At 36.6% G+C, this 24,629-nt stretch overlaps 1 protein-coding gene and 1 long non-coding RNA gene across 2 annotated transcripts; both read left to right on the top strand.

Moving 5' to 3' along the window:
• The first annotated feature begins 286 nt into the window (after positions 1-286).
• On the top strand, positions 287-11,522 carry LOC132156173 (uncharacterized). Its single transcript, XR_009437387.1, has 3 exons — positions 287-647; positions 7,628-7,768; positions 11,258-11,522. It is a non-coding gene; the product is annotated as an uncharacterized LOC132156173 (long non-coding RNA).
• A 39-nt stretch (positions 11,523-11,561) lies between these two features.
• LOC132156172 (CMP-N-acetylneuraminate-beta-galactosamide-alpha-2,3-sialyltransferase 2-like) lies at positions 11,562-23,739 on the top strand. Its single transcript, XM_059565064.1, has 6 exons — positions 11,562-12,723; positions 14,128-14,321; positions 20,131-20,310; positions 21,330-21,375; positions 21,531-21,650; positions 23,454-23,739. Exons 1-6 carry the CDS (start codon positions 12,238-12,240, stop codon positions 23,625-23,627), a joined length of 1,200 nt encoding a protein of 399 aa, XP_059421047.1. The 5' UTR covers positions 11,562-12,237; the 3' UTR covers positions 23,628-23,739.
• Positions 23,740-24,629: the final 890 nt, after the last annotated feature.

Below are 24,629 nucleotides of genomic sequence, written 5' to 3'. Positions count from 1 at the left end.
GAGAGAGAGAGAGAGAGAGAGAGAGAGAGAGAGAGAGAGAGAGAGAGAGAGAGAAAATATATAACTTATGCGTTGTGGACAGTTTGGATTTACAGTTACTCTCCGAGCATCCTCAATCACAGTACTTAGCGGTCCAATGTGTCCATCTGTTCCAAGTGCATCATGGGAAATGTAGTACAAAAAGGCGGTTCGCTATTTAATGTTAATAATTTAAAGAACTACATATCCCAGGAGACTGTTAACGCGATGGGCGAATGAGGGTATCTTGTTTAGGGGGGCAACACACACACACACACACACACACACACACACACACACACAAGGACTTCACGCAGCATTGTGAAAATTACAGTGTTGCACATTATCCAAGGGCTTAGGGACGATAAAATATCGGACAGGAGGACAAAATCCTAGTGCACATCTGCATCAGCGTACTACGTGGACGCTGGAAACGACCACCGACAGAGAACTGATTTAAATAATCATATGGAAGCTGAATGCTGTTCATTTAGTGCAACATCCACAACAGACTGCAGAAATGTACATTCCACCAAGGAGGTGAAGTGGGTGTCTTTATATTCCAAAACTGCCCCAGCGTAAAGAATGCATCATGATGAAGTGTTATGTATCCTAAGAGGCACTGCAAGGTAAGGAAAGCATTTGTCATGTGTGTCCATTGTGTGAGATAACCTGTTGTGGTCAATGCTTTTGTGGTTTTTAGTCCATTAATGTCTCACCCTTCCTTTTTTATTTTTTTTTAAAGCAGATAGTCTCAGATTGTGTAGCTAGAGTGGACCTGACCCACGTCATGCACAGAGGGACCCGGGGCTTGCCCCTTTGTGTCCAAACCCATCTCATTTATATGAGGGTCTCACACTCTGAACCCACCCTTACTGATCTGACAGCGATGTTTAGATACAGGAAAGAAAGAAGGGTAGTAAAGGATTTTCTTGGGGTCGATGTGATTGGGTGTCATAATCAAGTCTTTGTCTCATCTTATGCAGTTTGTTCAAATAGACACAACTCAACACCAAAGATGTGTATGTAAACTCAATAAAGTGAAATCAAATAAGTAGTATGTTGATCAGGAAGACTACAAAAATAGTAACCCATCCTATTTTCCTTTTCTCAGGGAAGCTTGTGGGAAAAGTGCAGGATTTCCTTTCCATTTTACCAAGTAGAATCACTATATCTTAACATATTTAACATGGCTGTATGGAATATTAGCTAGAAATATTGAATAATTGGCATATTGAATAAGCTGCACCTATTTAATAATATTAACTATTACATATTTATAATACCATATAATCTAAATGACTAAGGTATGCTCAACAATAGGTCCTAACTGTTAAAGTTTAATTACTAGTATTTGAATTATGTTCTGTAACTTCTGTTATATGAAACAAAAACAATTTTGGTAGATTATTATGACATTTTAAACTTTAAGCATTTTAAACCATTTTGTGGTGCTTCAACTGCTTTGTCATAATATGTCACTGTAAACAGCCTCTGCTGCAACACTTTGAATTAATTTCGGATTCTGTCATGACATTCAGTTTGTCCTTTGCTAATTGGTCTTTTTTCAGAGACAGAATTTGAAAGGACAGTTGTTGTTTAAAGTAATTGCACGACTCTGGTGATAGGGCTTTTTGAAGAAGAAGAAGAAATGTTGCAGAAAAAATGTTGGTGTAGGATTTACTTAAAAGTTCAGAATGTGGAGTTAGACACCCAGTGTAATTTTTCCCAAGGCATAATGGGGGACCAACTGTTTCTTAGTAAATCTGCTGCAACATTATGCACAATGAATCAGAGCTGAAACCAGATGTGACCCTGGACCACAAAACCAGTCTTAAGTCACTGGGGTATATTTTTACCAACATCCAAAGAAACATTGTATTAGTCGAAATTACCGACTAATTACCTTTATGCCAAAAATCATTAGGATATTAAGTAAAGATCATGTTCCACGAAAGATCATTTAAATATTTCCTACTGTAAATATATCAAAACTTAATTTTTGATTAGTAATATGCATTGCTAAGAATTCATTTGGACAAATTCAAAGACTTTTTTCTGAGTATTTAGATTTTTTTGCACACCAGATTTCAGATTTTCAAATAGTTGTATCTGGTCCAAATATTGTCCTATCCTAATAATAGCTTATTTATTCAGTTTTCAGATGATGTATAAATCTCAATTTCGAAAAATATACACTTAAGATGCACAATTCACAAATAATGAATAAATCATTGCATTGAATATTATAATCACCTGATGTGACCTGATTTGAAATTAAATTTGAACTTTTCAAATATCAGGTATAGGTGTAAAAGAGAGGATACAGACAAGAATGTTGCCTATTGAGAAACTTGTCTTGCCTGAGCAACTGTTCTATATGGCAGATGTTCATCATCTTCTGTAACTAGGCTAACGTAGTAGCTGGGGAATTTCAGGAGCCAGCAAAAGTCCTGCTGACTTAGCTTTAACTAGGTTAACACTGCATACAGAGCCAGCACACTGTCAGAGTCACACATGAGAGCCTTTAAATAGGTTACTCTATGGGAAACCTTTTTCTGTCAGGGATTCAGATTGGTTAATTTAAAGAGCTGTGACAACAGGGTTACCTGAAATCCATTTCTATCAACCTAAATAACTCAACTCAGTGTTTACAGTTACAACATTTGCTACATTTTACAGTTATGTTTGTGTCTTAATTTGGAGATGACATGGATTGTACAGAAAATAAAATGTTATTTTGGCAATGTTTGGCAAAGTAAAAAAAAAAATATTTGGTTATAATATACCATAACAAGACATTTGTGACCCTGGACCACAAAACCAGTCATAAGGGTCAATTTCTCGAAACATCATCTGAAATCTGAATAAATAAGCTTTCCGTTGATGTATGGTTTGTTAGGACGATATTTAGCCGAGAGACAACTATTTGAAAATCTGGAATCTGAGGGTGCAAAAAAAAAAAAACCTGGAGAAAATCACCTTTAAAGTTGTCCAAATCAAGTTTTTAGCAATGCATATTACTAATCAAAAATTATGTTTTGATATATTTACAGTAGGAAATGTATTAATTATCTTCATGGAACATGACCTTTACTTAATATCCTAATGATTTTTGGCATAAAAATCAATAATTTTGACCCATGTTTTTTAGGCTATTGCTAAAATTATATCCCAATATATATCCCAGTGACTTAAGACTCAGGGTCACATTTATAAGTAATTATTTGTAGGCTGATCATTTTTGACCAGGAACACCAGAAGTATAAAAACATGGGTTAAAGATTTTTATTATTTATTTATTTATTTTGGAAGTTGTTATATCCTTTGTGAGAAAAATCTGTGCGTCTTAGTCCAATGCTATAATATTAACTAGCCTTTTTGGGAAAAAGAAAACCAGGTCAAAATGACTGAAACACAACATGAGGGTTAAGCACATTAGGTTGATTAGATTATTGCAGTGTGACTTTGAGCAAGCACACATAACTATAGCTTACCTCATTTGCTAATGTAACCCTTATTACGAAGTAGTAGAAATAATGTACATAGGTTTAATAGTCTAAGTAGTCGTAGAGGCTATCATGAATATGATTTGGACCAGAATCAGAAGACGCTAAATTGTTAAGAGCCTGAGAATTGAATATCAATATGGAAAAAAATGCCACACCAGAATGACAGTTTAGATAACCTGTATTAAATTCACAGGGTGGAACATACATACAAAGAAAGAAAACACATTTATGAAAAATAACAAACTAAAAAAATAAAGTGCGCACGTAAACAAAACAAAACCCTCCTTTTCAGTATCTTTGAGCTCAGTTCGTCCTCGGTTCAACTTGCCTTGGTTGACAAGAGTTCAGTTTCACCGTTGGGGCCCTTTTTTCTTTTTTTTGTTTGAGTTAGTGTTTGTCCTACCACAACAAAGATGAAGAGGATGATCCGGGCAGTTCGTCTAAAGCGATTTGATTCGTTGTCAAACACGATTGGCTCGCCACCCAGCCACCTGGACTGGGAATCAATGAGTCTCTGGAAGAACTTCTGGAACGTCTGGATCTGTATCACTCCACGGAAAGGATCTCTGCACGATGTTCCCAACTCTTACCAAAACCTGACCTATAAATAAGGCCAAATCATTTCTTTCAATTACCATTCAGTGAATAAATGGACTGCTACAGGATACTACAAAATAAAATGAGATAATATTTCAGTACACCCATAATGCAAATAAAAATATTTCTCTCGTTGTACAACAGCTCTTATGTTTCTTCTCAGGTATCAAACTATATGAATTTCTCTCTAGTATCAAAAATAAATTTACATAAATTGCATCCTTCATAAAGAGACATTTCAAATTCAAGTTTTATGAAACGTTACGGTAGTAACATTAACAGTATGCAGAATAAAACTGCATGAATTGCATGTAAACATTAATCAACTTGTATCACTTTCAATTAGAGGCATTAAGGCATTAGTGTGCTTATTTATCCCCCTCTGCACCGGTAACATTGGAAAGAATGCACAAAAAAATTTACCTCGTTAAACTTCAGTGACCACAATTAAATCCACAATTTTTAACATCAGTATTTAACAAACTATTTAACAACAGTATGAAAAGTTAACATTTCTTTTTTTATAAACCACAAACAAAATAATTAGTTGGTTTCAAAGACATTAACCAGTATTTCGCTAGCCTATTGTGGCTAATTACCTTATTACAAGGTATAGTCAGTATAAGCAATAATGATTACAGAACTTGTTTAATTCACTCCATATTGTTTTCTCATTTTACCAAGCAGATAACGCAGCCTCCTATGCTCAAGCGCAAGCGCCAAAAGAACGTGCAGTGACGCAAAACTAGAGGCGTAACTGTAACGGAGCCTAGCTGGCAGCTGATTGGTTAGTTCAGTGCCTCATAAAATTCACCCATTGGCTCACTTACAAGTCCATCAAAGATACAAAATTAAAGTTAACCCTTTCATGGCTGGGTCAGACAGCTAAATAGGGCTTCAAATTATTAAACCTGGCTACACTAATTGTAAATTAAGCTAAATTAAATGATACAAAGTAGTTCTGGGGTTTATTTTAATTTAGAAAATTGACATATTTAGGAAAGGTATAATGTACAGCCTTTTCAATCTGTCATTGCAACACTTTCAAGACATCTGGATACAGTGTGAGCAATGTTTCAGTGAGGTGGTGAGGTAAGGGTTAACTGTGCCAGCAATGAGGGCTTCTGCTGTGGTGTTGTGGAGCCAGCCTTGCCCATGGTTTTCCTCTCGATCGATGGGCTCTGTGACAGGCCTTGGCATCTGGCCCCAGTATAGGTGGCCTGATAGGATCTCTACTGGATGAGTCACGGAGAGAGAGACATTTTTGGGCACAGGAGAAGAAATACTTTGTCACACAGAGAAAGTGATGAAAAACACCACTAAAAGAGGACGGCACAGAAAGAAAGAACGATTGAGAGAATGTAGAGGTATATACAGTATAGAAAAGGGCCACACAGGCTGAAAGAACATCTTTTTCTGTACTTGCCAAACAGAAAGAGATACTGTAGATAGAGAAGTAGATATGAGGTACAGCCACGGATGCATGGATAATTCATATATTCCACAGGGAACCAGCGAGGAGATGTGAGGTGTCAAACCTGTGCAACGGAGACAAGGTCAGTGAGGAGCAGGTAACTGAGGTCAGGTTGACCATCTGGGCTTTTAAGGAAGACTTCAAAGTACATCTTGTAATGCAAGTTTACATTGTTCAAATCACTAGCAAAAATTAAATATAGAGATGCACCATATTAAAATGATGACAAATAAGGGGTAATTATTTCAAAATTCTTATTAATTTAAATTATTATATTACACTGTAAAAATAGTGTGATCAATAAGTCATTATGACTTGTTTCTACATTAAGCAATTTACAACTTTTTAAATGAGTTATAAGATTCATCTCATGTTTTTAAGTCAGTTTGATGGAATTTAATTTGTACAGCTATGATTGTATTTCAAGGCAGCGACTCTTTCCAGTGTAGATGTACAAATAAATAAGATGTGTAAACCTTTTTAAAATTTTTAAATGCTAGAAATTAATTCAGGCATCACAACAATGTACAGTATGAAAAATGGAATTAAAATTAATTAATTAAATCATTTTTTTCTTTAACTTTCTAATTATTAAGAAAATTATCACTTTTAAATTTGTTTTCTTGAAGAGATAAAAACATATTTAGAAGAAACTAACATTTTCCTGAGAAGCAAATATTGAGGCACTTAGGATTTGATTTTAAGGAATGTTCCTTGGATTTTGGAAGCGGGCATGTTAACTCATTGTCTTTGGGCACAAATACAATTAATGGGTATGGATTGCTTAGCTGTATGCTGCTAACTAATCCAGTGCCTCAGGACAGTGTCCCATTTATGGATATAAGAAAGTGTTTAAAGTGATTTTAATGTCTGTAAAATCAGGTGGCATGAAATGTTTTTATGTTAGATTTTTATTTACATTATTATTATAAAAAAAAAAAATTTATGCCTGAGATCATTGGGACATTAAGTTAATCAGGCAGAAATTTGTTTGGATGAGTCAAAATAGCACTTAAGTTTAGTTTTACTTCCATTAGGTGCACAAGGCTGAATTAATTTTCCCTTGAGAGGGTATAAAATAAGATTAAATAAAAATGAGATAGCCAGAATGGGAAATAAACACAACTGATGCTGAAGGCTATACATATAATACATTTGAGACTTGAAATTGATTAGAGATGCAGGCATCTCTCTTTTTTTTGTGATTTTAGTTTGAGGCGTGAAGCTCAAAGGAGTGAAAGGTTATAGTTTTTTTTGTGATTAGTATGACTCCGAGAAAGGTATGAGATGTTTTTGTGATGCAAAAACTATAGCTTCGGTTAAAATTTTCATTTCACAAGGCATTTTTAAATTAAGTTCAGTATTGTGAGCTCTTTAAACTACTGTCACGACCACAGTTTTGGATTATTTATCTGTGTACTGAGTAAATCAATTCTGAGAAATTAAATCTGAAGAATGATTTGATTGATTACTTACACTAGCATTAAAAGAGGTCAGCATGATGGTTCATTTATTATTAGGCCACAGTCCCAGAAATTCCGATTCAATTCCGAGCAGTTGTAGAGTTTAAAAACGTTGACTGAACTAATAATCATTGAATGAAGGCTTATATGCATGGAAAACACTTTCAGCTGACACCAGATTACATTGGAATAAAATGCTGATTGAAATAGCTAAATCATAAGTTTAGCCTACAATCATACATTTTTTCCCAAGAGACGCCCTACAGGCAGCAATGTATTCAGCTTTAAAAGGGTTTAATCCATTAAAATAAAATTAGATTAAGCCTTAGGGCCAAGCCTCAACTGGGAGAGAGTGCATGTTTTGTCAGTACGTTAACCCTAGAGTCACTGGACAGACATTGTTTTCCATCCTTGCTTCCAGTCTGATCACAGACAGCACAAAACTGGAGCCGTCGACTGTTGAATATATGACAACAACCTGTCCAGCAGGGAATCTGAGAAAATGCAAGCCTACCCAGAATGTGAATGTCTGCTCTTCTCTTTCAATTACGTTTCCATTGCAGCCAGCTGTGAGATTTCGTTGCCAAGGCAACTCAGTGACCCACTCTACAGTGCTTGGCTCACCCTTGCTGAGCAGGCACATTGGTCAAGACCCACTAAAAGCGACCGAACATCGGTGAGAGGGAAAGAAAGAGTAAGCTAAGGTCAGTGGATGTTTTTGTGTGTGATAACTGTGTATGGCTAAAGAAGGATGTTGGTGCATCGTGTGAATTTGTCCCAGAGAACGTTTAAGCAAGTGTTTGTATATGGAGTCAAAAATATGAGTATTATTGTTTTGAGCACAACTGTGAGAGCAGTCATGTTTAGACGTGTTGACCAAAAATGGTTACTGGTACATATCTCATATGCCATCTGCTTGTTGTGAGTCTAGCAACTGTGTGTTGATAGCTTTATAAATGAGAAGACTGTCATTTTGAGATAGGAAGATGTAGGAGGATGTGATGCTTGGTGAGAATAAAGTACAAATTGAATAGACTGGGAGCATAATGAAGAGGATTTGGTCTTTCATTTGTGATTTTATAGCCTATATGGTGTGCTGCCTTACATACTTATTTTAGACAGTGCTAGAGGTGCATCACACTTATGTGCTGGTCCTGAGAGACTTAAACACACTATTTTGCCATTTGTACTTTACAAAGTTGGCATATATACATATTCACAAAGGCAGGAATATAGAACAATTAATGAAAATCATCTGTTAGCTAACTGAACAACTTTTCAATAACCACAAAAAGTTTACAAGTTAGACTTTGCTAGAATATTTGTAATTAGGTAACCGCAGCAGCAGCTGTCTTGAACATTGGCAAACCATAAGTACTGTATGTTTTTGTCTTCTTGTAATGGGCTACATACACATCCGAAATATATTAAATAAAGCTTTTTTGTTCGAACTACGTAAGACGAACCTCAAGCAATTGCAGTAAATAGTGAAATAATTTATTTTAATAAGTCAGACGTTGTTGAATAATTTGCACACCATATCATGCACTCATTGAGTAAGTCTTCCAAATCCAAATGATAACATTTTGGTTCTAGCGTATTTGTCCATAAACTAAAAGATCGAAAAGATGATGAGAGCACATAAAAGTCTAAACTTGGGCACGTTCATATAGAGCCCCTAAAGCAGGGATCCTCAAATCTGTCCCACGAGATTCACTTTCCTGCATAGTTTAGCTCTAGTCCTAATCAAACACACCTAAGCAAGTTAATCAATGTCTTCCGAATAATTAGAAAATCACAGGTAGGTGAGTTTGATGATAAGGTTGGAGCTAAACTCTGCAGCACATTGGCTCCCCAGGGCAAGATTTGAGGAACATTTGAAGACTTGGTGGAAAAAAATAAGGGGTGGGAGAAAAAAAAAAAAGTTAAATCTTTCGTGTTCCCATAGAAACAAAATATTATAAATTAAACTCTTAAAGTGACATAATGGATTAGAGCATTGCTTGCCTTTATAGTATTTTTAATAAACTATACATGGGGCCTAAGATTTGGGCTTTTTATATCACTGCCTTATTAAGCTATGTTAAATGTGGTTTTCTATTTGGGAGAAAATGCTTATTGTGCAGTTCATATTCTGGGTTTATCTGCCTGGATTGTACACAGTATATATATTTACTAATTTCTTTAGCATATTTTGTGGTTTTTATCACCGTTTTCATTAAGCTGTTTTCTTTATAACAGCTTCTGGGAGGAAATGCTTAAAGTGCAATTTAGTTCGTGTTCTGGGCTTATCTCCTTTTCTGTGTGCAGGCAGGGTTGTCCTTAGCTGATGTGGGGACTGGTGCGAGATAGGGACCGGGGCCCCCTCTGCCATCAGTGGTTAAATCTGAATTTTATGAAGCAATGAGAAAACTTTTTGTAAGCGAAGAAATCAAAAATAACGTCTTTATTCAACAATATGTCTTCTCTCTGTCTCTCCGCATCACTGTAGCGCCATTTTGGAGAACATCCGATGAATATAAACTGCGTACGCTATTCTGTGTCAGCCATGACACAAGGATACATTTTCTACATGTATTTACGCTTTGATTTGAACAAAAAAGCACGGGTGACACGAAAGAGCGTACGTTGCTTGCGTTCAGCGGATGTTCTCCAAAATTGCCGCTATACGGTGATGCAGAGAGACACAGAGATGACAAATTGTGGAATAAAGTCGTTATTTTTGTTTTCTTCACGTACAAAAAGTATTCTTGTCACTTCATAAAATTCAGATTGAGCCACTGATGGCAGATGGACTATTCTGACGATGTCTTTCATACTTTTCTGGACCTTGACAATGCAGTTTACTTGGCAGTCAATAGGAAAGCCTCCCGGTTTTCATTCAAAATATCTTAAATTGTTTTCTGAAGACAAATTTTTCACGGGTTTGGAATTTGGTCTTAATTGATTAATGACTATTTTTTCAATTTGGGGTGGAGTATCCCTTTAAATGTAAAGGCATCTCACCCATCTCTATTTGCAATGCAACTGCAGGTGATGCCCTTTAGCGGCTCAGTAAATTCACGCCATTCAGACCGTCAAACCTGATTGCGCTCTAGTCTCGTCGCATTAGGTCACTACTGGTAAGACAAACAATCACCCGAAGTTAACCCTATAAAACTCTGACTGCGACCTCTTTCGCGATTTCTCTCTTCAAACTGTGGGTGTTTCAAAAGAAGGAGCGTGTTTAAGTAGGAGAACGTCTCAATCAAAGAAGTAGGCATTTATTCCTGCCAGAGAAATGAAATTATTTTTTCTAATTGGAATGGTAGGGGAGAGTATTATGTGTTCTCGAGTGAGCGGCTCAATCACGCATGCAATCACAGTCGCGTGATTCAATCTGCGGCCACAGTGAAAGCAGCACGAGCCACCTGTTTGTTTGATATGTCGATATCTTCTTTTAAACCCGCGATTGAATTGTTAGCACCAAGCTAATGTTTAAACCATAAGTGCTTTGCTGTCAGAGATTATATTTCTGACTCTGAGCATTTATTTCAAACATGCATTCAAATGAATGTTTTACTTCAAATCAAGCATGAACAAATCGGTTGGTTTTATTTTTTGAACGCTGTGAAGTTTGTGTTTTTCTAAGGAGCCTGAACTGGTGTGGGCTGCACATATTGGGGTCTGGTAATTTAGCTCAACAGAAATCGGGGGTCACGAGAGAGACCCAAACACTTCAACTGTGGTGCCTTCAAAAATTGTGTGAGGGACAGATGGGCTATCAGTGTAAAGACTGAACGACTTTTAATTTTCACATCTTCGCTGATAACTTTCCGAGTAGGGAAAATATAAATTGCTGTGACCGCAAGTGGAAAAGCATCCTCCTTTTTTTTTTTTTTAATTCTTATTCTTTTCTAGTTTGGTTTATTTATTTTTGCTAATTATATTATCAGGATAAAAATAGTTTGAAGTTGGATGGAAAAAAATTAACATGAATTCAGTGTGAAATATTTGTTTTTAATTATGCATGCCAGCAAACTGTGCTTTTTTTTTTTTTATTATTCTTGCCAGTTCTCTGAAAATCTGTGTAAATCTGTTTTATCTGTGCATACAAAAAAAAGTGAAAAACTGCTTATAATAATAGCATTATAAATTACATTACATGCTGTACTTAATATACACTACATAATTCTATATTTGTCTGTTTTTAGTTTAGAAGGTTGCCTGAATCAAGAAGAGCAGCTGTAGAAACCCGCAGCTGGACTTCACTACCATTCTGATGCACTGCACCCTCTCGGACTGACGGGTTTTCTCTGGCAGAGAAAGGGCTCACACAGGTGGACCAGCAGCATCCCAGAGATTATAGATTTAGAGATTACAGGACGACACCAGGTCAGGGTACATTGCCTTTTTGAAATCCGAGTCCTCCACCTCACCAATTCCAATAAGAGCTGTTTTTGTGAAACTGGCAAGCGAGTCCTGCGATGCAACACATTTACAAGCAATCAGCTGATCACAAACTCCACTAGCTGTTAGAAAGATGCAGTGTTAGAAGAAAATCAGATGAATCTTCAAGCTACTTTCATTGAAGACACCGTAAATATCAAGGGAAGTAACTCACAGGATACGCAACTACTGCCGAATGAATGAGATGGAAAGAGTTTTGAGAGTGTTGTAGAACGTAAAGCTATTCAAGATGTTTGCAAAAGAGCTTCATTATAAAACTGTGATAAAACTCCACCCTTTTTCACCTCTGGCTGTGAAGTTCGACATGGTGGCTTGCTAGACGGAGTGTATGGACGCGGACAAACTGGATTACTGTGACAAACTTTAACTCAGAGAGGACTGTAATGGAACAGACAAGGATGGCGGCCTAGCTTGTCTGGCACTGGGATGTTAAAACCACAGAGTGGGATATTCCTCCAACTGTCACTGCAGGGATAATAGTCAATCACACACACGCCTACAAGCAGACAGATTTTTAGAGGCGAAAGACTGGTGTATGTGTGAACTGTGGCAGTATAGACCATTCAGAAGCGTGAACGGGAGAGTGAAAATAAAGCGCGCTAAAAAGGTTCCACAGCAGTGGTGACGCATAAAAAGAGAAAACCTCTCTCTCAGTACACAGAGTAGTACGTAGTCTAGTTTGGGCACGGTGGCAGGGGCCGGTTCATGGCAGGGGGGTGGGCGCATGCCGCCTGTGCCTCTGCAGCGAGAGGGACGCTTCGGCTTGGGATGGGGTTGGGCCGCATGGGCTCGGGCTCAGAGGACAGGCGAGCTGAGAGCCTGGGTGCCTGCCGGAGTCGGACCAGCGGAGGCAGGAGAACGGGGTAGTAAACGATGCTCCCTTCGCTTCTGCGTGGTCTTGGGATCCCTTGCCCTCCTGTTCCTCACCTCACTCTTTTTCTCCTTGTCTCTGAGAGGAGGAGCCGGCTTGCCTTACTTGGAACCCCAGCGATGGGAAGAGTCACGCAGAGTTAAGCTAGTGCCCAGCTATACCGGATCCCACCAGGTCATCACGGCTGAGAGCTCTCAGCAGAAGACATGTGCCTGCTCTCAGTGCGTGGGCGACCCAGGTGTTTCTGACTGGTTCGACGAGAACTATGACCCGGACATCTCGCCTGTGTGGATTCGGGACAACCTCCAGCTGCCTCCAGACGTGTACTACTGGTGGGTGGTAAGTGATCTAATGGTTACTCCCTTCTGCTTTTAGCTGTAGAAGCCAATTTTGTGAAATGCTTTTGGCCTCATGCATTAACTAAATGAAAAAAAAACTAAATGAAATGGTTGCAAAACTGCTGCATGTGAAAACTCACCCTCGCCTTAATTAAGAGATCTAATGTTGTTGTGCTTCTCTTCTTTAAATGGAAAAAGGTTGTGCTTATGCATGTTTAAACGACAGGAAGCAAAGAGGGGCGTTTTCATTAAAAAGAACATGAGTAATGTCTGAAAGTGTGTTATCTGAAAAGTGTAAGTCCGTAATACTTGCTCAGAGTGACTTAAAAGCTGGAGGGGTGCCAGACTGCATTAAACCAAAGAAGCAGAAATATTTTAAGATGAAGGTTAGGAACATGACTGAACTTAGGGGAAACTGCTGAATTTTATATTTTCTGAAGAAAATGTAAGTGGTGCTAAAGTATTCTAGGTGATTGCTAAGATGGTTTATTACTGGTCAAAAAAAAAAGAAAGAATTGTTTTGGCAGTGTTGGGCTTATTGGACATCCACTTCAGAGTTTAATGGTCTTAATAACTCAAAAGTAATTATATAACTTTTATTTAACTTTGGTTGAACTGATGAAATTCCTCAGTTGGAAGTTTAATTGCAGTGAATTTTTCTTTTTCTTAAATCAAAATTCTAATTCAGTATATTGTGGGCTGTAACAAGTTCATATCAAATTTAAATTGAGTCAAGTCAGGAATTAAAATTCTGATTGTTGCCCAATACTGCTATACAGATAAAGATGCACATACTGTATTAACTTAAATGAATATGCACACTACTGTTCTAACGCTTTTAATTTTTAAATGTTTTTGAAAGACTGTTTACTTTATCAAAAATCTATTAAATCATAATTAGAATTTCTTTTATCCTTTTTTTTTTTTTTTAGGGTTAATTTATGAATAGAAATTTTAATAGAACAGCATGTATTTGAAATAGAAATGTGAAAACCTTGTGATCACTTTAGAGTACTCTTGCTAAATAAATTATAGAAACATTTCTGATCCTAAACCCCTAATGGTAGCTTTCTGTTGATGACTGAGTCTTGTATTAAATACAGTGGCTCATCTATTTTCAATGGGCACAGAGTAAAATCCGCATCTGCCAGGAATTATGCGAGCGAGAGCGAGAAAATCAAGAACTGGGTTGGCTGGAAGGAAGCCGTCATTAAGGGATGTTTGTAAAATACAAAAGGAAAGATTGTAGGTTTTGGCTAATTGGCTGCATGGATGTTTATTTCAGTATGTGCACAGGCAGGTGTGCAGATGGTTTGAAGTTAAAAGATAACTACCCATCCTTATGTTAGTTTGTGTCTTTCCCTTTCTTCCTCCCTTTCTTTTCTTCCCTCTGGACCTTGTGCAGATGTTGCAACCTCAATTCAAACCCCACAACATCCAGCAAGTTCTACAGCGGATGTTCCATGTCATTCCAGGCCGTTCCCCATATGGTTCGTGGGACCCTGCCCGCTGTCTGCGCTGTGCCGTGGTGGGAAATTCGGGGAACCTCCAGGGGGCAGGTTACGGTTCAGTGATTGATGGCCACGACTTCATCATGAGGTGAGTCTTGAAATGTCGCTGTGAAAAGAAGTAGGGAAAGAAAAATAATTTCAAATGATTTGACTATAGATCTAAGATTATGAGAATGATTTGGTATTCTTTTGAAACTACAAAAGAAGACCTACAAATTCAGTTAGTGCCCTTGAATTCAGAGTGAGTTTAGCTAGGTTATGATAGTTTTGCATTTTCAAAGTTGTTTTTATTTTGAATATTATTTAGTTATGCGTTTTTCACACGTTATGCTCTTTTCTGCAGTTTTTTTTCAGTTTAGTTTTAATAATTAGAATTATAGGTGAAGAGTGTGATTTCTGTACTTCCAGTATCATGAAACAAAATGACAAAAATGATTTTTCAAACTGGTATCCTTAAAGGCCATGTTGCAGGTTAACCATCACTTTCGATTAATGGGTACATAAATCACTCAAGATATGTATATCATTTTTTAAATGTCTCAAAAATGGTCTTAAAGACCTATTTAAGTTTTTGGTATTAGCATTTTTTTTACGCAACTCTGCGATGACGTCACATTGGGGAGAAGTCGAGGAAAGGTAGCCTCAGTCTAGTATGATGCCGCGTTCCAGGCAACCCGTAACCCATGTTTTTCCGACCTTAAACCCATGAAAGTGCACTGGAACGGCAATCAAACCCGTGACTTCCCACCCGTGAACTCGTGTCTCGTACTAGATCGATGTACTCCGAGGTCACACAGCACGCGAAACAACAATGACAGCCCCTACGGATAATACTGCCTACGGATATAGTGTTTATGCAAGTGGTACACGTTGAAAAAACGATTTTAGGTCAATGTAACGTTGCAATAAAATAAATAATCTAGTTACAATTCCTTGTGCTCAGAAAGTTTGGCGTAACTTGCCTGGAACGGTACAAAGTCGTTAGTCGTGGTATGAAATAGTGATTACGAGCTCTGGGATGAGAAAGAGATGGCACGAGCCAACATGTATGATGACCCGCAGCCGTGTAATTTCAAACCAGCCAGACGTGAGAGGGCAAATGAGGAATTGCCAAGAACTGATGTCCGTCAAAGCAAATTAAATGCATGGTCCGAGGAGAATGAGTGGAGAGTTTGTGAAGTGTCCTGGTGAGTTGCTATCATTTAGCATCGCAGCAATGAGCACTAGAGCTAGTCTACGAGCAGCAGTGCACAATAATGACACACACACACACACACACACACACACACATATATATATATATTTTATTTTATTTTTTTACTGTCATTGAGTAGCACCGAGTGAAAAATCAACGTTTTCTTTATATCTAGTGGCAGTGATCATGAAATTAGTTCAGATAAGTACTGGTAACCTTTGTCAGTGTCGTAGAACTGGTAAACGTTGTCTTTGTCATCTAGAAATAGAAGGCATCATGCTAGCTATATGGGCATTTCTAAGCGTTTCTCTCTTCCTCCGGTGAAAATGTTGTTGCAAACGTAGCCGCGTGTCTGTCGCTGTGTTTGGCAGGTGCTTGTGTGGGTGCTGTCCCATGGAAACTGCGCTGAAATGCTTGTGCTGTAGGGAAGTGAGTGCGTTTGGGTCGCTGTTGGTCGATATCTGTCTGTCTATCTATATCTATGTATTTATCTATAATCTGCGCTATCTGAATACTCTCGTCTACTACTCGTCTCTAGTCACTCTCAATGCTCTCAATACGGGCTTTGGTAAATTCTCTCCCCAACGTGACATGATGCAATGCATTGTGGGAGAAAGGAGACCGCTGTAAGATAGTACCTACTTTTTCGTATTATATTCCGTTTTGTGATACCCAACAACATAAAATACAATGAATAACAGTTTAAATGTTTATTACCAACAAGCAAATTGCACAAATTCGTTAAATTAACCCTGCAACACGGCCTTTAAAACTTCCATTATTTAAGTCGGTGTTGCTAATTTTAGACCGGTAGGATACTCAAACTAATAAAAAAAGATATTTCGAAAGCATACAGCCAGTGTTTAATTTTTTTTTTAAGGGAACATAAAACCTTGAAATGGATTACTAGCTACTATAGGAGATTTATTATAAGTAGTAATTTAACACTGGATAAAAACATGCTTAACTTAAGGAATCAATTGAGCAACCAGCATCTAGAGCTATAGAGGAGGTATAAATTGAGTTGCAGTTTCAGTCAAGTCTTTGATTCAACTCTGAAATGTTAAATTAAACCTGTCCTCCTCTATATCCCGATCTTTATTCTGCCCCACAGCAGCTGTTTCCTCATCTCTTTGTTGTCTGCTTTCATTCTGACACAGTTTAAGAGATGGTTTGAGGTTCTTGCCTCAGTCAAATTAGTTTCCTGTTGATGTTTATTGGCTCATAAGGTTCCATTGGCAAAAACATTTTTATTAAGGGAAGTAAACAGTACTTTGTTTGAAATCTGTTAGCATTATTGTAGCATATCAACTGCATTTCATGTATATACTTCTGTATTTTTCTTATTCATATCTTTTATTTAATTGACAATACACTGGGCATTGTTACATAAAGACAACTGATGTTTTGAACATAAGGCATGTAGCATAAATCTAGTTTGCAGCTCTCATACTTGGTTAAGCTTTTACATAAAATCAAAACATCCAAATAAAAAACAATCATCACAAGGAACAAAACAAGTACTTATATACGTGTGTGTGTATTTTGTACCTAAACAATCAAGCAATGGCATATTGACATACCTAAACCCATACAAAGTCTCAAACATAAAATTTTAATTATTGCATACAGAAAGAAAATGTAAGCTTAACCAGCTTGAATAAGCCTAAGGTACTCTGCTCACATTGCTGTTGAGACTTCAGCCATTGTTTCAACTTTGTAAAGAAAACACTGAGTTATGATTGCAACTTTACATCTACAGGCATGGGGTTCCATAGATGTGAAGCTTTCAGTGAAAAGGATGATTGAACCACAATAGTACTGAATCTCCAAACTCTACAATTCCCACTTACGGCCCCCTATGGTCTCCCAGATTACATCAGGGGCAAGCCCATATACACTTATATACTGTTTTTATAAAAACTTTGTCAAAATAATTGATCAAAACTTAACAAATAATACTTTAAAAAGAATTTGATGCCATTTCATTGGTTTTTGATCCATTACTTTTAAAGTTTGTTTGTATACAGGCTTAACAACTGATTTGGAAGACTGACCCTAAATTATCGCACAGTAGGTCATGTGAAAAAACAGTATTCATAAATATTTGAGCTGCTTTGAGATATACATGGTATTGTTCTTATCATTTGAAAACAAATGTCTTAAGTCTCAGACATGTTCTTAAAATTAAGCTTGGAGTCTACAATGACACCTAAATATTTAAATATACTCCCTTCCTTGATTTCCTTCTGGTCAAATAAATGCATCCAGTGCTTTGTTCTTTAGTGAGAAACACAGTGACGTTTACATGCAGCCAATAACCCGTTCAAAACCGGGATATTAGCAATAACCCGGTCGCGCACGGCCATGTAAACACCGGCAAAAACCCGGATATGCTCATATCCCGGTTTTTAAAAACCCCTTTAAATACCCCTTTTCTAAACCGAATATTTGGTCTTGTAAACGAGTTTCGGCATATAGTCATTGAAACGGTTTAGTAATTTAAAGGTAAACGGTTATCCTGCAGCCACTGGGAAATACTGACCAGTTGCCTGGTAAACAATTCTGCAGCCAGATGAAAAGTTTTTGTTGTTACATGAATATTTGTGTCATCGGCATACATTTGACAACCAGCCTCCTTGCAACTTTTAGGTAAATCATTTATATATAAACAAAAAAAGCAAAGGACCCAATATTGAACCTTGTGGTACATGTAGTTAGCATTTTTTGTTTTTTAAGTGATGACTTCACTCCACATCTTTTTATTGGATCTATAAAATGTCATAGACAACTGATGAATACTGAAATTCAAATTGCTATATAATTAATTTATAAATTAAAGTATAAAATATAAAGTATAAAATTAATTCAAGTAATTCATTAATTGTTCAGCCATTAATTGTTCAACTTTTCTATGACTTTATAAATTACTGTAAAAATTGAGATGGGTCTATATTTACACACCTCTGTAGTCTCTCCAGACTTAAAAACTGGTGTCACCACAGCGGTTTAAAAATTGTGGAAACTCACCTTTTTTTTTAAATAGATTTACCAAATGAGCTTTTGGTCTTACCAGAGTTGCACTGTTTTTTAATAAGAGAAGCGTCTAAACCAAATATCTTTTAGCTTTTGAACGGTTTAATTGATTTATAATTTTACATGATTTTTATCTTGATCAACCTGTGAAATATAAAAAGATCCAAATGAATTTCTAACTACATGTGGTAAAAAGAAGTTCTTCTGCTTATTTAGAAAAATAGGTATTAAACTAGTTTTTGCAATTTCCAAAGAATCAGTGCAGTATGTTTAATTTATATTCAGTTTTGTCATGTCCTTACTTTGACTGAATTTCTGATTTAATTGGTTAATTCATGTTTCCAAAAAAGCAAGCTATTGCCCTGTGAGTCGGCAAACAACTGCATGAAATAAGATGACTGCTTTTCTCAGTTCACTAACCACTTTATTAAATCTTTAAAGATCAACAAATCTGTTTGTAGTTTTGTAGATTAGCCATATGCTGTCACATCCTCTTACTCCCGTGTTGTGGGTTAAATGGATAAATGTTGATTTCTTTCCTATTTGAATAAAACCATGAATAATGTAGACCAATTCAACCAGAATTTGGAAGAAAAGCTGGTACAAAAGAGCAGGTGTGGAGCCACCTCTACTATTGGCAGCCATCTTGAAATTACATACTGCTGTGAATTTTTGGTGAAAATTTATTCATTCGTTTACCTTAATTAGTGAAAACCAGTGCTAAGTACAAACTGTATTTCTGCTAAACACAACCGAGCTGTAGAATAACATACCTTTCTTGAACCTCCACAAAAGAAATTTTTTTTTTTAGAAATCTTAATTTTAAATGAGTATCGAGTATAATGTAAATACAATATTGTGGTTTCCAGTTTAAGCCTTGCTCTTTGGCCTTCTGTTTATTAGAGATTGATGTAAGGAAAAAAGCTTTAGATTTGACAGGTAAAACATCTCGCTCCCTTTGATAAAAGCTTTGAGTCTTAAGAAGATAAAGCGAACAAGCAAGAGAGAGCGAGACCGATATGTACATGTTTTTTTTTTTTTTTTTTTTTTGCATTTTAAAATAGGACTATTATATCTCTGAAGCTTTTTAATCCTGGTGCCTGGATACAAGCTTAAGATTCTATGGGTGTGTAAAACCTTGGTAATGTAAGGCAGTTATTGAATTTCAGTGAATACATGTAGAATACAGATTAAATGAGAAAGGGAGGCAGGGTTTTTTTTTTCTATTTGGAGCATTTTGTTGAGAGGACATGAGCTGTGAAATAGAAGCTCTAACATCCATCGGGGAATCCTCCATTCCTGTCTGATCCACACACACCCTCTTTCCATCATCTTTCTCGTCTCTTGCAGTCTGTCTCTCTTAAATGAATCGGTCACCCAAAAATGAAAATTGTAATTTATCCGTCCTGGTGTCATTCTAAACACTTACGATGTGGAACAAAAAGGAGTATTTTAAATGATTCCCTGGTTATTTTCTGTAGATTACAATGAATGGGGACGTCTCTGTCTGCTTTTTTTTAGCCACTTGCTGTCAACCTGAATGCACTTTGTTTGTTTACTGTACTCTGTCATGAGGAAAATAATGAAATGCCAAAGTAATGGGGCTTGTTTGAGCAAAAGTGAGGGAGCATTTTCACGGCCTAATTCAACTGAATCTGTGTTCCAGGATGAACCTGGCTCCCACTGTAGGGTACGAAGAGGATGCCGGCAGCCGTACTACACACCACTTCATGTACCCAGAGAGTGCCAAAAACCTGGCGCCCAATGTTAGCTTTGTGCTAGTGCCCTTCAAGATGCTTGACTTGTTGTGGATCACCAGTGCCCTCTCCACCGGACAGATCCGCTTGTGAGAAAAATAATGCAAACACAAGGAGTTTAGGAATTTTTTTTTTATTATTATTTATTTATATATATAGTTTTAATTTAAATAATATTTATTTTTTATTTTAAATTAGTTTTTTTTTCTTTTATTATAAAAGCTGTATAAATGTAGCTTTACCAAATTGTCTTTTTTTTATTTTATTGTTATTTTAATCGTTTGGATTGACATCCCATCAGTAAATTAGTTATTCAGTTTAGTTTTCCAGACACTGTTTAAAGAAACTATAAGGGAGTCTATAATTTGGTTGTCAAAATCTTGAATTTTGATTTTTTTTTAATTCATTTAAATCTGTATTTTAAATGTATGCAAATTATTCAATTTGTTTTATAAAATAGTTTATTTTAAATTATTTATTTTTAACCACAATCACAACACTAACACGATAAACTAAAACCGCACCATTTGAACTTGCTTAGTAAATAACTTTAATATGCAACCGGAACATCTGTTGACTCAAATTTTTCATATTTAAGGTATTTTGTTACTAAGCAAGGTGTGCAGGATTGATAATATTTGGGTTTATTTTGAACGTTCATTCGTTCAATGTCGAACATTCAATTATGTATATATTATGTATGTGTATATCTCCAATTAAAAAAAAAATCATTAGAGTGTGACATGACATCCCATCAATAAATTAGTTGTTCATTTTAGTTTTCAGTTGCTGTGGATTTAAGAAAAATGTGGTCGTCAGTACTTGATTTTTGAGCCATAGCTGTAGTAGCTGCAGTGAGGCCAATGAGACATTCATATATTCTGTCTGTGAGCTGAACTGCAGTGTTCTGTACTAAGAAATGCATCATTCAAATCACACACAGCGCCACACATCACCAAGCTTCATCAATAACATTCTCTACTTCACTGAAAAACACCAGAAAGTTAGCAGCAGTTCAAGTCACTGTTTTTTATGAAACGATAAAGAGATGCCAGAAGTAGGAAGATTTATAACTTTATCTTTCCAAATCTCTCTCTCTCTCTCTCAGCACTTACGCTCCAGTGAAGCAGTTTCTGCGTGTGGATAAAGACAAGGTAATATATTCCCATCCTGCCTCTCACCGATTTATATTCCTTGAATTAAGACACACTATAGACTCTGAACAATAGAACCGTATCAATCTCACATTCAGGCTCCGTTTTCTCTGTGCTGCTTTAAATCTCCATACTTATCAAATAATGTCCTGTAGGTTCAGATCTTCAACCCAGCTTTCTTTAAATACATCCATGACCGCTGGACTCGTCATCATGGCCGCTATCCCTCCACTGGCATGCTTGTGCTGTTCTTTGCTCTACACGTATGTGATGAGGTAAGACTTTAGGGTATATAATATAATGGGGTATGTAATAATGCATACAATTCATAAATTATGTTTGTAAATTTGTTCCACATAATTTTCTTAATGTACTATTGTATCATAAAATATTCTAAATTCCAGTATTCTATAGCAGTTTTCTGTTTTAATATAATAAGTTATCTATTCCTATGATTGCAGTGGCACAGCTGAATTTTCAGCAGTTATTACTTTGGTTTTCAGTGTCAAATGATCCTTCAAAAATAATTCAAATATGCCGATTTGGTGCTCAAGAAACATTGCTTATTATCAAAGTTTGAAAGTTCTGCTGCTTGGTAGTTTTTGTGGAAACTGAGATACACTTTTCTTCAGTCAAGTTAATTTATTTATAGATCACAACTTTAACACAACCATCATTGATCCAAAGTGCTTTACAATAAATGGTTACTTAAAAAGCAACAGAGATGGAAATTAAAAGGGAAATAAAATCAGAATGTATATATTATACTAAAACATGCATCAGAAGTACCGTACACAGCATCACGTAAATGCAAGGGTGTAAAATTGAGTATTTAATTTGATTTAAAACACAGAGCAATGGAGAGGCCCTGATAATAAAGGGTAAACTGTTTCAGGTTTAGGGGCAGCGACAGCGAAAGCTGTCACCGTTTGGTTTTACAGCGAGAACAAGGGATGAATAAAAGCTGATTACAAGATCTTAATGACCTAGAGGTTGTATATGGCTAGATAAAATCAGATTTAATCCGGGGCTGACTTTTGCAATGATTTTTAAAAAAAAAAAAAAAGCATCTTAAAATCTACTCTGAATTTGAAAGGGAGCCAATGCAAAGAAGCAAGAACAGTAGTAATATGCTCCCTCTTTTTGGTGTTCCTTTCAACAATCTGGCTGCCACATTTTGATCCATCTGAAGTGGAGATAGAGTGCTTTGAGGAAGGCCGACATATAGCGAGTTAAAATAGTCCAGCGTGGAAGAGATTAGTGCATGGATGACAATTTTGAGATCTTTTCAAGAAATAAAGTTTTTTACTTTCCCAACAGATCTGAGGTGGAAGAAGCTACTCTTTACAACAGTGTTTACATACTTGTCAAATTTTATTAATGGATCGAAATGGACCCCTAGATTTTTTTTTTTTACATGGTGTTGTAAGTTATCATTGAGGGAACCTAAACTACTTCTGAAATTAGTATTGAGTGCAGCTGGGCCTAGCAGAAGCACCTCAGTTTTGTCAGTGTTTAGTTGCAAAAAATTATTAGCCATCCAAGTTCTCACTTCGTCAAAACATGAGAAAAGTTGTTGTAAAGAAAAATAATTTTCAAGTTTGTTTGGAAGGTAAATTTGGTGGTTATCTGCGTAGCAATGATATTAAATATTATATTTCTGGAGAATGGAGCAAGAAAAATAAAGGGCCAAGAATAGAGCCCTGAGGAGCACCATAAGGGATTGGCGCTAACAGTATCAGAATGGCAGATTCAGGATTATTTGATGAATAGAAAATTCAAAAGAACAACTATTGTTTAAAAAAAAAATTGTAACAATGTAAGTCTTTACGGTTACTTCTAAACAATTTAATGTGTCCTTGCCGAGTATTAAAAGTGTTAATTTCTTTAAAAATTACTGACCCTAGTCTTCTGAACTTTAGTGTGAACTACTTGCATTTATATTATAAATATATAAAGAATGTGTATGTAGCTTTTGTTTTAGCTTTTTATGTGTAAAATAAGTAATCATTTTTAATTGTTAGCTTTATTTGCATCTCAAAGCTCTGATATTGACTGTGAATTAATTTGTGTCATAGGTGAATGTATTTGGCTTTGGGGCAGACAGCAGGGGAAACTGGCACCACTATTGGGAGCAGAACCGCTATTCTGGAGAGTTTCGTAAAACGGGTGTCCATGATGCAGACTATGAGGCCCAGATCATTGACAAGCTGACCAAAGCTGGCAAGATCTCAGTCTTTCCTGGAAAGTGAATCTGGGCACCAGGTGCAAAGAAATGGATCAACTGATGGACTACCATAAACAAAACCACCCATTATCCACTTGACACACATAGTGTGCCTGTTAAACGTGACCAAGAAGTAATTTCTCATGATCTTATTACCATTCTATGCTGTCCTGAGTGGACGGGATTCAGGGCAGCATTCCCATGATGTGGTGGTTTTGAGAGGAGACACTAGTACTAAATGTACTAATGTGCTTTTCCTTGCAAGACTACCTCAACTAGGACAAGGAACGTGACTTGGCAAGGAACACTAATATCTCACCACTAAATAGCATGTTAGATATATGTGCTGGGAATGGATTTGGCTTATATTTATGACTTCTGAGTAGTGATGGGAATTATCTCATGCCGAGGCCCCGTAGATGAGTGGGACCAACAATTACTATACTGTATCCTAGTACTCTAGTAGTTCTCTGTGATTCATTAAAGAGATGGTTGACTCAAATGAAAATTGCCATCATTTACCCTCATCTTTTTCCAAACCTGTGATTTTACGTTCTTCTGCAAAGCACAAAAGATATTTTGAAGAATGTTTGAACTGTTTATGTCAGTGAGGTCAATCGGTTCCAAAGTTGTCTTGCACTGTTGTCTTCACAGAAGGAAAAGTCATACAGGTGTGGAATTGAATTAAAAGCTTGGACATAGTGGCAGGTCGTTTCACTAGCGTTATAGCGCAGCAGTTAGGCTCCTTGCATCACTAGGCGCAAGTGGTGTGGAAGTTACATTCCTGCTGTTAGACCAAGCTTTTTGTTTTGAGAGATTTTGTTTAGTAGTTCGTGTCTGAAATGATCACACTATTAGTTTGCGATCACAGTGTGCTCACAGCAGTATGAACAATTTTGTCTTTTTGATTTGTTCATTTATGCTAATTACGTCTGAGTGCTGATCCTTCCTCTGGTCCGAGGAGGATAGGCCAATACTCTACAGCAGGAGCTGAAACCACTGACAGTCCTATATGAACACATATGAG

The sequence above is a fragment of the Carassius carassius genome, chromosome 13 (assembly GCF_963082965.1).
Source record: "Carassius carassius chromosome 13, fCarCar2.1, whole genome shotgun sequence".
NCBI lineage: Eukaryota > Metazoa > Chordata > Actinopteri > Cypriniformes > Cyprinidae > Carassius > Carassius carassius.
This window is presented reverse-complemented; position numbering and strand designations above follow the sequence as displayed.